This window comes from Terrapene carolina, unplaced genomic scaffold (genome assembly GCF_002925995.2).
Source record: "Terrapene carolina triunguis isolate 2854851 unplaced genomic scaffold, T_m_triunguis-2.0 Scaffold235, whole genome shotgun sequence".
Taxonomy (NCBI): domain Eukaryota; kingdom Metazoa; phylum Chordata; order Testudines; family Emydidae; genus Terrapene; species Terrapene triunguis.
Window position 1 is genome coordinate 149,425 of NW_020664586.1, and position 14,865 is coordinate 164,289.

Sequence of the window (14,865 nt, forward strand, 5' to 3'; positions counted from 1 at the left end):
TTGCCCTTCTTCCTCCCTTGGCCCTTCCTGCTGGTGGAGGAGGCAGCCGTGGCAGCGGCGGTGGCCAGGGCAGGGCCAGCCGAAGGGCCGGCCACTGGGGCGGGCGGGGGCAACAGGGCAGAGGAAGAAAGCGGGGCAGGGGCAAGAGCATGGGCAATGGCGGGAGCAGGGTCAGTGGCGGGGGTAGGGGCAGGAGCAGAGTCCCCTGCCATTGCAACCAGCAGCCACTCCTCCTCTCTAGGCAATAGACAGAGGAGGAGGGTCTAGCAAATGGGGCAGGGAAAATGGGAAAGAAGGAGAGGGGGGTTAACCACTCCCCCCTATGAGACTACAGAGAGGGGAGGAGGGCACCCCTGGGGTGGGCAACGGGGAAGCAAGGAAAGAGCAACCACTCCTCCCAGCTAGGCTGCAGGCTGGGGAGGAGGGTGCCAACGGGGGGGGGGGAAGGCACAAATACCAAAAAGAAAAACCGGCTCCTCCGGAAAAAGGGGCGTGAACAGTGCAAAAGGGAGGGCACGGGCGCGCGCGGGGGGAAAGGGGGGGCGGGGGTGAACGCACCTAAGCAGCGGCTCAGGAATGCCAGCCAGCTGAAGACTCAAGGCCAAGGCTGCGCTGGGAATGTAGCCAGCAGGCTTAAAGCCGATAAGGAGGGGGGAAGGGGGAAGAAGGGGGGAAGGGATAAACCGAAAGGGTTTAAAAGGGAGGAGGGCGGGGTAGGATAGGGCCAACTAATACAGGGGGGGGGCTACAGGAAGGGGACCCCACCAGCTAAACGCAGGAGGGGGGCAAAAAAACAAAATCCAAGGCAGGGAAAAAGGTGCACCCACAGCGCTCGTGAAGCGTAGGCTCTGCCGCCCGCTGCAGCAGACAAAACAGTCCCGTACGGTGGAAAAGGCGGGGGGAGCAAACAGCCCCGCCGGGGGGCGAAGAGCAGGTCCAGGTGACACGCGGGGCAGTGGAGGGGCTGTCGGCGGTGGGGGTGGTGGTAGTGGGGGGGGGCAGATGGTCGAAGGGGGGGGGCACCGCACCCCCCCCCGCGCCCTCCTCAACAGTCCATCTCAGGGGACAGAACAAGAGAATCCCACGTCAACCTCAGAGCTTCCTCGCACGCGATGGCTTCCACTCCGGGGAATTACGAACGAGAGGTCCAGTACCGTCTACACTCCAGACGCTTCGCGACGGGGGACGGGACAGAGGGACCCCACGTCGACCCTAGAGCTTCTCCGTACGCGATGGCTCCCACTCCGAGGAATTACGGGTGAGAGGCTCAGTTCCGTCCTCTCTCTGAACGCGACCGGAGGCACCACACCACCCCGGGAGCAAAGTTGGCAAAGTCACTCAAAAAACACAGTTCTCACACAAACCCCTCCACAGTCTCTCGTATCAGGAACACAGGTCTCCGGACTCCACGACGGAGATAGCAGCTCCCACGCAGGCAGCAGCGGGCGGCAGGCGTCCGGCCAGGCAGGGCAGGCAAGCAAGCAGGCAGGGGGGCCCCCAGACGGTGTTGATGCTGGGGGGGCCGGTGCTTCTCCCTCCGGAGGCGAGGGGGGGGGGCAGGCCGGCAAGGCCCCCCCCTCCGCACTCACTCCCTCCCACAGCAGTAGCAACAGCAACGGCAGGAGAGGGCTAGAGGGAGAAGAAAGCAGGAGCTCCTGCACCAGGCGACCGTGTAGTGAGGCGGCCTGGCTCCCGACGGCCCCTGAGAGAGAGGAACCAGAACAGGCACCCAAGTGGGCGGAGCCACCGCCACCTGTTCCCGCCCCCCGGAAGTCAAGGGGCAGGACAGGAAGTATAAAAGCCAGGCCCCAGCACTCAGTTGGAGCCGAGTGGCTGGAGAGGACAGACGCTCCTGCGAGACCGAGCCTCCCCAGAGCCAGGTACCCTGACGCGGCTAGACCGAGCCTCCCCAGAGCTAGGTACCCTGACGCTGCTGGACCGAGCCTCCCCAGAGCCAGGTACCCCGAGGTGGACTGGCCGAGCCTCCCCAGAGCCAGGTACCCTGACGCCGACGGACCGAGCCTCCCCAGAGCCAGGTACCCCGAGGCGGACTGGCCGAGCCTGCCCCGAGAGCGGTACCCCGAGGAGCGTCCCGAGCGTCCCCCTGACCCGAGACCGGAGGAGCGGCCCGACCTAGACAGCCCTCAGCAAGCCGAGGAGCCCATGGTGTGGGACCCCGCTGCCGAGCCCAGCGATGAGCAGGTACCTATGGAGGAGGAGGAGATGGGAAGTGGCCCGGGGATAGCAGACCCCGAGCCTATGTCAGTGTGTTGCGGTCAGGATCCCCACTGACCCCGTGGCAGACGGACTGCTGCGGATAGGGCCCCGGGCTGGAACACAGTGGAGTGGGTGGGCCTGTGTTCCCCCCTGCCACCCCCACGCCGGGTGGCAGTCTCTCCTCCTCCCTGCCCAAGGGCCAGAACTGCCCCAAAAGGGGACCGATCCCCTGGAACTATTGTTTGTTGCCCCGCCCTGACTAAGGGCCCTGGGCTCCCTGACTTTGTTATTGCTCAGCTCCTGCTACAAGGACCTGAGCCCCCTTGAACTATTGTTTGCTGCCCCGTCCTGACTAAGGGCTTGGGCGTCCTAACTTTGTTTGTGCTCAGCTCCTGCTGCAAGGACCTGAGCCTCCCCTGGAACTATTGTTTGCTGCCCCGCCCTGACTAAGGGCCTGGGCTTCCTGACTTTGTTATTGCTCAGCTCCGGCCACAAGGACCTGAGCCCCTTGAACTATTGATTGTTGCCCCGCCCTGCCTAAGGGCCTGGGCTTCCTGACTTTGTTATTGCTCAGCTCCTGCCACCAGGACCTGAGCCCCTTGAACTATTGTTTGTTGCCCCGCCCTGACTAAGGGCCTGGGCGTCCTGACTTTGCTAGGACTCAGCTCCTGCTGCAAGGACCTGAGCCCCTTGAACCCTTGTGTGTTGCCCCGCCCTGAGCTAGCGTTTGGGCTTATGTGATGTTGTAATTGCCCCGCTCCGGCTGCAAGACCCGGAGCTTAGAACTGATTTGCTGTCCAGCCCTGACTGGGGGCTGGAGCTCCTTGCAGAGGCAGGGTGCCTTTTTGTTTAGCTCCTGCCTGAGGGGCGGAACCCCGAGACCCTCAAAACCCGAGGACTGATTCGGGCCGCGTAGTGAGGCAGCCTGGCTCCCGACGGCCCCTGAGAGGGCACGACCCCCGCACCGGACTATTACATCACCCATGTTCAAGAAAGGAGAATTTCAAGTGGAACAGATGCAGAGAAGAGCTACGAGGAGGATCAGGGGAATGGTAGTGTGATGTTATCTGATTAAAATCTGACCATGTAGATCATTGTTGCTACCACTGTTATATAATTACAACAAATCTTGTACAAAGTATGCCAAGTAAGGTGTCTATGGAATGGGGCAGATAATCCCCAAAAATGGTGGATTTTTTTCAATACTTAGATTTTACCAAGCCATCTTAAAACTGTTTCTTTATTACCTCACAGGTTGTCCAGAAACCAACAGCACAGTTCCCTTAAAGTGATCCAGCGTTAGGCCTCCATCCAGTCAAATATGATGAAGATTTCTGAAAATCTTATTTCATCATATAAAAGAAAGGGTTCGACCAATCCCAAAGGATCGGACACATTACCTCCCAGGTTAATGAATATTCCAGATCTTACCCAAATACACGCATACAGCCAATTCTTATTAACTAAACTAAAATTTATTTTAAAAAAACAAAAGAGAGAGATTTCAGAGTAGCAGCCGTGTTAGTCTGTATCTGCAAAAAGAACAGGAGTATTTGTGGCACCTTAGAGACTAACAAATTTATTAGAGCATCCGAAGAAGTGGCCCACGAAAGCTTATGCTCTAATAAATTTGTTAGTCTCTAAGGTGCCACAAATACTCCTGTTCTTTTTAAAAGAGAGAGAGTATGGTTAAAAGATCATTATACATACAGACATGAGTTCAATTCTTGAGGTTCAGATTCATAGCAGAGATGGTGAGCTTTGTAATTGCAAAGAGTTCTTTTCGAATTTAGTTCATAGGTTATAGTCCACTGTCCAATATCATATCCAGGACATACCAGCTTAACTGGGATCTCATCTTATGACTCAAACTTCCCCTGATGTAGCTTAAGCAGATCTGAGATAAAAAGGATCAGGACCCAAGGATCATTTATACAATTTCAGGTCTTCTTTGACAAGTTGGAGTCCCTCAGGGAACAATAGGCTCTTATCTCCTAAGCATCGTCTTTAATTATTCACACAGATTAACATAAGGCATCCATCCATCAGGCAATCTATCACTGTTACTTAGCTATACGAATTAACATAAGACAATCGCCTGTTCCTCCACCATTCATGGATGATTTGCTATACATTTCAAAGAGAGATGAAATACAGAGATACTCCGTATTTACACTTCCCTTAAATGCTAGAATGTTCTTTGATCTCTGATTTATCAGAATACAGCATAGACAGGGACTGTTGATTACATCATTGACCACGAAATACATAAAAACACAAATGTTATCTCCTCACATGTCTTTAAGGGTTGAATTTTAGTCATTTATTTGGCAGGATATTTAACCCTTTCTGGCCATGTGTCACATATGCATGTATAATTTTTGTATTTGAAGTTATGAATTTGGCTCTATACCTATATTTCAAATATGTTTGCTCCTGTGGTAATGCCCACAAGGTATTTAGCCTGCACATCTTGAAGGGACTATTCAAGTTAAATGGCTCATCAAGAAACACTTAACTCACAATGGACCGTGGGAGATGCCTAGCCACACTTAATCGACTTTCCTCTGAACGTTCCATCTGGGGTATAAGTAATGGCTTCTGCTGTGACTAAGCGAACTCATGCATGGACATGCGACTTGCCCATGTGACCCCAAACACCATTTTGCTACCAGTAATTTTCCACAAGGAGAACAATGGGTTTCCCTTGAGAGAAGCTAAAAAGGGCACTGGAAACATCTCTATTTTGCCTCTTTCCTGCTCAAACCTCTGGACTATGGACATATACTAATGGGAGCATTCTAACCAAGGGCCTGAGGACCTTCCAATGTTTTGGAAGCAACCAGAGACTTAACAAGCCAGCAGTTTATTCCATCACTCCTACAAGCCTGAACCAAGAACTTTGCAATTGTTGTATGTATTTGATTCTTTTAACCAATTTTAACTCTCATCTTTCTTTCTTTCTTTCTATGAATAAACCTTTAGATTTTAGATACTAAAGGATTGTTAACAGCATGATTATTGGATAAGATCTGAGTTGTATATTGACCTGGGTGTGTGGCTGGTCCTTTGGGATCAGAAGACCCTTTTGTTTGATGAAATTGGTTTTAAAGAACCACTCATCTTTAAGTCTAGTGTCTTGGTGTTGAATCCAGGACTGGAATACCTAAGGAGGCTGCTTTTCCGACTTCTTGTTAGCCAGTGTGGTGAAACAGAAGTTTACCTTTGTTGCTGGTTTGTTATATCTTATGGGAGAATAACCACCAGTTTTGGGGTGTGTCTGCTCTATTTCTCAGCAGTTTGTCCTGAATTTGGTATTCTCAGTTGTGACCCACAGAGGCACGGTGACAGGTGGGGCCTGGCTGATGAGAGGAGACTGGAAGAGCTTAGCTGGTTAAGCCTAACAAATGCAGGCTCAGAGGGGCTCTGACAGCTCTCTGTAAATACACCGGGGTAAACTCCAGGTAGGGGGAAGAGCTCTTGAAGTTAAAGGACAGTGTGGACACAAGAATAACTGGATATAAACTGGCCATGAGTAAATTCAGACTGGAGATTAGAAGCAAGTTTCTAACCACCAGAGGGATGAGGTTCAGGCCCAACTCCCCATGACTGGGAGCTGTGGGGGCAAACACTGACTAGCTTTACAATAGACCTTGATCCATTTATGATAGGGATGCTATGACAGGGCTGCCTGTGACAGTGGGGCTGAATTTGAGGACCCAGGAGGTCCCTCTAGCCCTGTGGCCTGTTTCTAACAGCCCAGGAACCAGGGGACAAACCAAAGAACCCAGCTGCATTGGGTGCTTTGGAATCTCGTGGGTTTACATCAATCTCATGATTTCAGGGGGCCTGACTTGTGGGGCTGGAGCGTGTGGGGATGGCTGAGCTCTTTTCTTTAAACAGGGCTCGGGGAAACTTCCCTTTGCTCCCTAAGCTTCCCTTGCCCTTCCCCTCCTGGGCTCAGCCTGCCCTCCCCGTCTCTGCTTCTGTCTCCACCACAGGCACAGCACTCAGCTGCACGGGTGCGTGTGTGGGAGAAACTCCCTAGCGCCCTAGCCCTCACCTCCCTGCTGCTTCCCTGCCATGGGGAGGGCCTGAAGCAGAACACTTGAGCTATGGGGATCCCAAGGGCATTTCTCACTTAGCCTAGCCCCCTTGTGCGCAGCATGGGGGTGGGCACAAAGCCAAGCTAGGCAGGGGTGCGAATCTGACCATTGGCAGAATGGGAAAAGTCTTTACAATACAAACCAGAGAGGAGCTTCTTTGCATGCCACTGGTGCTAGTTCTGGCCAATGTCCCCACAGGCTCTGAGTAAAGCTGGGATGGGGAGTTCTAGCAGCCACACAGATGGGATCAGTGAACAGCTGCCCCTCAGCAGTGGGTAAAAGGCAAAACAATGAGCCACTCAGATGAGAAGCAATCATTGCAATGCACAAGCTCTGGCTGCTTCTCGGGGCCTTCGCAATGTTGGCCTGGCCACTGCTTTCTCCACTGGCAGGAGCTCCCCTGCCCCAGAACTGTCAATGCTTCTCCTCAGGTGCGAGTCATAAAAGTGGTGAACCTCATGAGCAAGCAGGGCTCGCATGCAGTGCCAGAAGTAGGGCTGGGCAAAAGGGTTGCCGGGCCAGTCCAGGACTGTCCTCACACATAGTCTTTTCCGGGCCAGCAGGAATCTGGACATCTTCATATCTGGGTCCAGCAGCACCAGGATAACCACATCCACCGTCTCGTCCAGCAGCCGCTGCTGGGTGATGAAGAAGGTGTGCCTCAGGAAGCCGCTGCCGAACCCCTCCCTCGTCAGGATAAAGATGGTCTTCCTGCTCTTGTAGATGGAGTCGCAGAGGTTCTCAATCCTGGACCTTCCAACTGTCCAGTCTCTTTTCTTCCAAGCACAGTTTGAACCTTCCTTTCTCCTCCAGGTGGGGCACCATCTCGTTGTAGACCCAGTCAGCCACCGTGCTGTGTTGGGAGTCAAAGGCTATGAATGCATCGTATTCCTCCAGGGAGGGTGTGGACATCTGAGCGTAGCCTCTTCTGACTGCGGCCAGGCAGATGTGGCTGAGATACCAGAAATCCCATCCATATAGCTTATGTAGGACAGGAAGCACGGTTATGAATGTCACAATGAGGGAAGTGCACAGGAAGCTTAGGTGGCCATATATATCCTGGCATGACCGAGGGTCCATAGAGAGCAGAGGCTGCCCTCGCTTCGATTCGGGCAGGTCGCATTGCATGCTAGTGGAGAAATGGTCTATCATGATGCAAGTGCTTTTCAGGAACATGAGGAACCAGTGGGCTTCACAGGTGCACCTCAGGGGATTGCTGCTCACATCCAGGTGCTGCAAGCTCTTGAGAAGTGTGTTTGGAAAGCTGCTTTCATCTATCATCTTTATCTTGTTATGGTTCAAGTTTAGAAAGTGCAAGGAGCTGACATTGGAAAAGAACTCTTTATGAAGAGATCTGATCTTGTTGTAGCTGAGGTTGAGGGTTGTGAGGTTCGTGAGCTTCGTGAGGTTCATCCTAGAGAAATCTCCATCTGTTACTAGCATCTCCAGTGCATTATTACTCAAGTCCAGGAATTCCAAGCTTTTCAGTCTTTCCGTTTTGTCCCATGGGAAGTCATAGAGGTTGTTATAGGCGATGGACAAGTTTCTCAAGCTTTCGGGCAAGGTGTCAATGACCTCGGCTGGAATGAAGTCCAATTGTTAAATGAAATGTCCAGGAGCGTTAGCTTGGGCAACTTGGCAAAGAACTCAAGGTAGGTATTCCTCCCACTCATCCACATGATGTCCAGCCGGTTCCTGCTGAAGATCAGAGTCTCGAGTGAATGGCTCTCCAGGTGTTTGGAGATCCTAATACCTATCTGGTTGTTGTCCAGGTTCAGAAATTTCAAGCTGCTGAGGTTTGTCAAAAACTCAAACTTGTGCCCCAGGCCTTTGATTGTGAAGTGGAACTGGTTATTGCTGAGGCTCAGCACAACCAAGTGGCGGACCTCTTGCAAGGCACTGCCATAGTACAGGTCAAACCTATTGTGAGACAGATCCAGCAACTTCAGGGACTGCAGCGTCAGGAACTGGCTGCCATTTAGGGGCTGGCTAATGTAATTAGAGCTCAGGTTGAGGCAGTCGATATCCTCTAGCCCTTTGAACTGGGCCGGCTCAATGCTGTGGATGCTATTGAATGATAAATCCAGGGTCTTGTTGCAGTGAATGCCAGCCGGGAAGTTGAGATGGGAGCTTTGGCTATTCCTCACCATTTCCTCAGCTCTTCCTTTAGGCTCCGCCCAATGCCAGGGATTCTCTGCCGAAGTGCCTTCCTGGGAGAGGCCCCAAGGTCCAGCTCCATTCCCGTTCCTCTCGCAAGGGTGGGAGAAGGCAATGCTGTTCTGAGACAGACTGATGAGCTTTAGGCTTCTGCACTTAGAAAAGAGCGACAGGTTCACATCTCTGATGAAGTTTGTTTGAAAGTGGAGGGTCTCCAAGTTGCTTAGGTTGAAGAGAGGTTTGATCCCATCTGCAGCCAAGTTCCTGAAGAAGTAGCCATTGATGATGAGATTTTTCAAAGCTTTCATTTGGCCGAAGGACTCAGATAGAGTCAGGTTCTCGAAGGTCACCAGTGAACGGTAATTGTAGCCCAGGTTTAGGGTCTGCACTGACTGCAGCATAGAGAAGACGGTGCCATTTCTAATGGTGCAGGTCAGAAAGTTGTCTGACAGATCCAGGGTCTCCAAGCGGCTGAGGTTGTTGAAGAAGCTGGTGTTGAGGTCATACAGGGAGTTGCCTCGCAGGTTCAAGCTCCTGAGCTTCACGAGGTTCTGAAAAGCATCCGTGTCGAAGGTCAGGGACTTGTTGTCTGGGCAGGGGAAGCAGGGCTGAGCAGCATGGTCACATCGCTGGCAGTTCCACTCCAGGTTGAGCAATCTCAGGTTGGTGAGGTTCTCCAGGTGGCTCACGTGGGATATCTTGTTCTCCGAGAGGTCAAGCTGGCACAGCGTGGGTGGGAGCCCCTGGGGAACCTCAGTCATGTTGTTAAACTTCAGTGAAAGCTGTTTCAGGGAGGTTATGGTTTTAAACGTATCCTGTGCGAGGGTTACGGAGGTGTTGCACGGGTTCCGGTAGTAGCAGTTGTTGCCTAGGAGTAGCTCCCTCATGTTGCTGAGCCCCGCAAGGCTCTGAGGGCCCAGCACGAGGATATTGTTGTAACTCAAGTCCAAGAAGCAGAGGGAAGAGGGGACTGGGGGCAGAGCTTTCAGGCTATTTCCTGCCAGGTTCAGGTTGATTAGGTTATGAAGAGCGACCAGTGCCCCTGGCTGGATCACCAGCTGACAATCCTGATGTGCTTTCCGCAGCTGCCCTGGCTTGCAGTTCCAGCAGACCGAGAGGTTTTCCAAGTGAGGGACACCAGAGAAGGAGTCATTGGCCAGCAGTGACAGGAAGTTTTCATCAAGTTTCAGGAAGGTCACGTTGATGGAACATATATCCGGCATGAGTCTGAGGCCACGCAGGCTGCAGTCCACGCTCCTGCCATCTGTGCTGTTTGCGCAGGGAGGGTAATTAGGGAAGTAGGCGCCAGTCCCCAGGAGCCCCTCCACCAGCAGAAGCACCTGCCACAGCATCCTGCTCACCTACGAAAGCAGAAAGCAGAAGAGAAGAGTTTAGAGCCAGGTGTGCAGGGGGTGCAGAGAGGCTGCTCACTGGCTGGGGATTGGAGGCATACGCTTCAGGGTCTCCCCATTCACCAGCCCAGCTTCCTCCACCATCCCTGGATGTCAAGTCATTTTCCCCTCTCCTGAGACTGGCCACGGTGGGCGCTGGATGCCCAAAGCCATAACGTCATGAACACCTGCATGCTAGGAACGCAGGGCATTGCCCAGGCCCCGTGGGCTAGGAACGCAGGGTGCTGCTGGGATTCTGTGTGCTAGGAACACAGGGCGCTGCTGGGGCCTTGTGCTCTAGGAACGCAGGGCGCTGATGGGGCCTCGCACACTGTGAATGTAGGGCGCTGACGGGGCCCCAGGTGCTACGAACGCAGGATGATGCAGGGGCCCCGCATGCTAGGAACGCAGGGCACTGCAGGGGTCCCATGCGCTAGGAATGCAGGGCGCTGCTGGGGCCCTTTGCGATAGGAACGAAGGGTGCTGCTGGATCCCCGTGCATCATGAACACAGGGCCCTGCTGGGGCCTCACACGCTACGAATGCAGGGCACTGCCGGGGCCTTTCACACTAGGAACATAGGGCGCTGATGGGGCCCTTCGTGCTAGGAACGCAAGGCACTGTCGGGGCCCCATGTGCTAGAAACACAGGGCACTGCCTGGGCCTTTCGCGCTAGGAACGCAGGGCGCTGCTGGGGCCTCGCGCACTACGAATGCAGGGCGCTGCCGGTGCCCCATGTGCTAGGAAAGCAGGGCACTGCAGGGGCCTTGTGCGCTACAAAGGCAGGGTGCTGCTGGGGCCCTTCGTGCTAGGAACGCAGGACTCAGCCGGGGCCACGTGTGCTATAAATGCAGGGCGCTGCCAGGGCCTCACGCACTATGAACACAGGGCGCTGCCGGGGCACTGCGCGCTAGGAATGCAGAGCGATGTTGGTGCCCTTCGTGCTAGGAATGCAGAGCGATGCCGGGGTCTCATGCTCTAGGAACGCAAGGCGCTGCTGGGGCCCTGCGCGCTATGAACGCAGGGCACTGCTGAGGCCCTTCGTGCTAGGAATGCAGGGCGCAGCCAGAGCCCTTCATGCCTGAAACGCAGGGCATTGCCCCAACTTGCCTGGGCCCTTCGCACTAGGAATGCAGGGCACTGACTGGGCCCCTTGTGCTAGGAATGCAGGGCACTGCCAGGGCCCCGCGTGCTAGGAACGCAGGGCTCTGCCAGGGCCCTTTGTGCCTGGAATGCAGGGCGTTGCCCAGGCCCGTCACACTAGGAACGCAGGGCATTGCTGGGGCCCCATGTGCTAGGAATGCAGGGCGCTGCTTAGGCCCCATGCGCTAGGAACACACAGCACTGCTGGGGCCCCGTGCGCTAGGAATGCAGGGAGCTGCCGGGGCCCTTCGCACTAGGAATGCAGGGCGCTGTAGCTGGGCTGGGTCAGGAATGCGGCAGTGAATGGCGCAGTGGGGTGCTGGGGCCGAACAGTGCACGAACAGGCCTGGCTCAGAAACACACAGCCTGCGCAGCCCCTCTGGACCCAAGAGCAGGACACTGGTGGCCCAGCAAGGCTGCTCCACAGCCCCAACTAGATAGGGTTGCCAACTTTCTAATTGCAGAAAACCAAGCACCCTTGCCCTACCCCATGCCTGCCCCTTCTCCAAGGCCCCGTCACTGCTCACTCCATCCCCTCTCCCTCCATCATGCACTCTCCCGCACCTCCACTCACGTTCACTGGGCTGGGACATGGGGTTGGCTCAGGGGTCAGGCCAGAAATGAGGGGTTCAGGGTGCGGGAGGTGTCTCCGGGCTGGGGCAGGGGGTTGGGGTGCAGACTCTGGGATGGGTGGGGGGGTGGAACTGAGGGGGTTCGACGTGTGGAAACTGGCTCCGGGCTGCGGCAGAGGGTTGGGGTGCAGAAGGGGGCTCAGGGCTAAGGCAGAGGGTTAGGATGTGGGAGGGGTTTTGGGGCACGGGCTCTGGGATGGAGTTTGGGTGCGGGAGGGGGCTCAGAACTGGGACAGAGGATTGGGGTGCGGGAGGTGTTGAGGGCTCTGTCTGGAAGGTGTGGGCTCTGGGGTGGGGCTGGGGATGAGGGGTTTGGGGTGCAGGAGGTGGCTTAGGGCTGGGGTAGGGGGTTCGGGCACAGGAGAGGGTTCAGGGTGCGGATTATGGGCGCCGCCCCTGCAGCTCCCTTTGGCCGCAGTTCCTGGCCAATGGGAGATGCAGAGCCAGTGTTCACGATGGGGGCAGCATGCAGATCCCCCACGGCCACCCCTGTATCTAGGAGCCGAACATGCTGGCTGCTTCCCGGAGCTGCGCAGGGCCAGGTAGGGAGCCTGCCAGCCCTGCGTGAATTAGACTTTTAATGGCCCAGTCAGCAGTGCTGACCAAAGCCACCAGGGTCCCTTTTCAACTGGGGCATTCCCATAAATAACCTGATGCCTGGCAAGAACGGATTGGATCCACACCCATTCTGGCATGAGTTCCACCGCTCCCCAACATCAGCCTGATGCCTGCAACCTGCCCCACCCTGCACGGTCCGGCCTGGGACCCAGGGAGAGAAACCTCCCCCCGGGTGCCCTGCTCATCCCCAGTGTTCCTGACATCCAGGTGGGGCTGTGGTGGAGAGGGGGAAGGGATGGCCACATCCTCTAACAATGCTGAGCTCCCTGCCCTGGCACTCTGCATACTTCCCTTGAGAAGGGGCACAGCTGGGTTAGGGTCCCAGCTTGGGCGGCGGGTATCATAGGCTGGGGGAGACTGTGCCTCCCCAAACAGCCAGGCATGGCCCAGCCCATGCTCCATCTCAGCCCACCCCCTCCTGCTTCCTGCTCGGCACGGCTCCAGTCTCCCTGTGGGGTGGCCCTGGCTCGGGTGGTGCCACCTGCCCTCTCATCCCTCTGGGGCTAGGGAGGAGGGTTGGGGGCACTCTGGGGCTGGGGGCACTAGCCTAGGATGGGGGCCAGCAGCTGCAGGGGAGGGCCACTGGGTTCTGGTGGGGGTGTGTGGAAGGGGCAGGGCTAGGGGCTAGCCTTCCCCAGCCGTCCATTCATGCACTGCATGGGGTCCAGCCTTGTTCCAGGGCCCATAGAGCCCAGGTGTCTGGCTTTACCCTGTCCCGAGGCAGCTAAACCCAACAGCACCCAGGTGTGATGAAGTGGGGATTCTCCCTTGTTATGTTGTATGTGAGCCTATGTGAGTCTTACTGTTGAGCCTATGTGAGTTTTACAATTTTGCATGAATACTGTGTGTGCCTCAGTTTCCTTGTGTGCTGCACCAATGCCTAGGTGGTGGGTATAAGGGTGTGTGACTTTTGCTGAGACCTCTGGGGCAGGTGAGGCTGCTCCAGCTGCCTGCACCTATGCTACGGTGAATGCACTTCATAACCTGAGATCCAGGAGGGGGATGCAACAGGTGACTCTTTGCCCAGGAAGCGAGATGAAGAAAAGGAGGAGGAGCAACGGGGTGTCAGAGGTCGGGTCCCTGGAAGTTGGGCAGTTGGCTGTGGGGGACTTGGAGAGGGGGAAGTCCAGGGCATCTGGCCTGGGATTCCCTCAAGATGGACTTAGCTGAAAGTCACTGATTTCTGTGCTAACAAGTTCTGTTATATGCTGTGTTCCTGTCGACTAATAAACCTTCTGTTTTACCGGATGGCTGAGAGTCACGTCTGACTGCGGAGTTGGGGTGCAGTGCCCCCTAGCTTCCCCAGGAGCCCCGTCCGGGTGGACTCGCTGCGGGAAGCACACAGTGTGGAAGGGGATGCTGAATGCTCTGAGGTCAGATCCAGGAAGGTGGAAGCTGTGGAAGTTTCTTGCACTGGAGACAGTATGCTCAGAGAGAGGAGGCTCCCCCAGAATCCTGACTGGCTTTGTATGGAGTAGTTCCAGAGCCTTTACCCGGTGACTCCATGACACCAGGCCAGGGCCAATTGTGTGCACAGGTCAGCCCCAGACAGCAGGGAAGACCAAGAGCTGGAGAGCTGCCCCTGGAGAGGTCTGGGCCAGCTCAGAGCAGGCCTCATGCAGCTGTGACCTGGCCAGGCAGCTCTCTGCAGGGCCCCAGTGCAGGGCAGTGCTGGCCAGCAGATGCGCAAGGGCTCGTCGTGGGTCCCTTGGAGCTACCGGGCTACTGCTGCCCCGGGGGGGCACATGGCCCAGGAATGGCATGGGTATGTGTGTGTGAGACACCCACCCCACTGAGACCAGTGTAAACGGGCCTGGGAGATCAGCTACATGGCCAGCAGACACCTCAGTGTCACTGATCCAGCCCTTGGGGCTACCAGTGGGCTCAGCAGTGGTAAACAGGAAAGCTGCCTCCCCACACGAGGAACCCAATACCCACTGCTGCTAGAGCTGGGAATATAGGGACCCACAGCATGCCAGGTTCCGACCCCAGCCCTGCCCCTTAAGCTTGACCTGCAGCCCCTGCCCAGCCTAGCCCAGCCATGGGTTCCCCCCAGCTCTGGTGAGGGTCCCACTCACACCCTTTCTGTCCCCCAGGCAGAGCAGCTGACATGTCCATTCCTGCAGTCCAGAGCCCTGTGACCCCTGAACACTCCCTTGTTATGGGTTTCAGTCAGGGCTACTCCAGCCGTACTCACCATGCTCAGAGGGTCCGTGGGGGCAGCCAGGCACTCTGGGCCAGCCCAGCCAGTTCATGCCTTGCCGCACTCTGAGCAAGGACTGAGAAATGTGAGTGTGCGGCAGAAGGGAACTGAGAGGAACCAGCACAGCCCAGCCCCTGGGCTGCACCGCAGAGTCAGACCACTTCTGCTCTTGGAGAGGCCCAGCTAGTGGGGGTCAGGGAGGCCAGGGCTTCTCTTGCAGGGAGAGCTCTCCCAGGCATTTGGTGCTGGCCCCAACGTGCTACTAGAGCAGAGTGACCAAACTTACCGACCCTCCGAGTTGCATACAATAATCTTCACACATTCGAGAGCCACAAGACATACACAACCTTCCCTGTGGGGTGGCGCCTGCTGGGGTTCGGAGCTTCTGCCCCAATGTAA

General features: G+C 55.8%; 1 protein-coding gene across 1 annotated transcript; it reads right to left on the bottom strand.

Annotated features, from left to right (window-relative positions):
• Window positions 1-6,422: 6,422 nt before the first annotated feature.
• LOC112102393 (toll-like receptor 9) lies at window positions 6,423-10,412 on the bottom strand. The gene is given in 3 exon segments (XM_024193651.2): window positions 6,423-7,096; window positions 7,098-7,921; window positions 7,924-10,412. Coding segments are annotated over 3 exon segments (3,192 nt in total). The 5' UTR covers window positions 9,833-10,412; the 3' UTR covers window positions 6,423-6,637.
• Window positions 10,413-14,865: the final 4,453 nt, after the last annotated feature.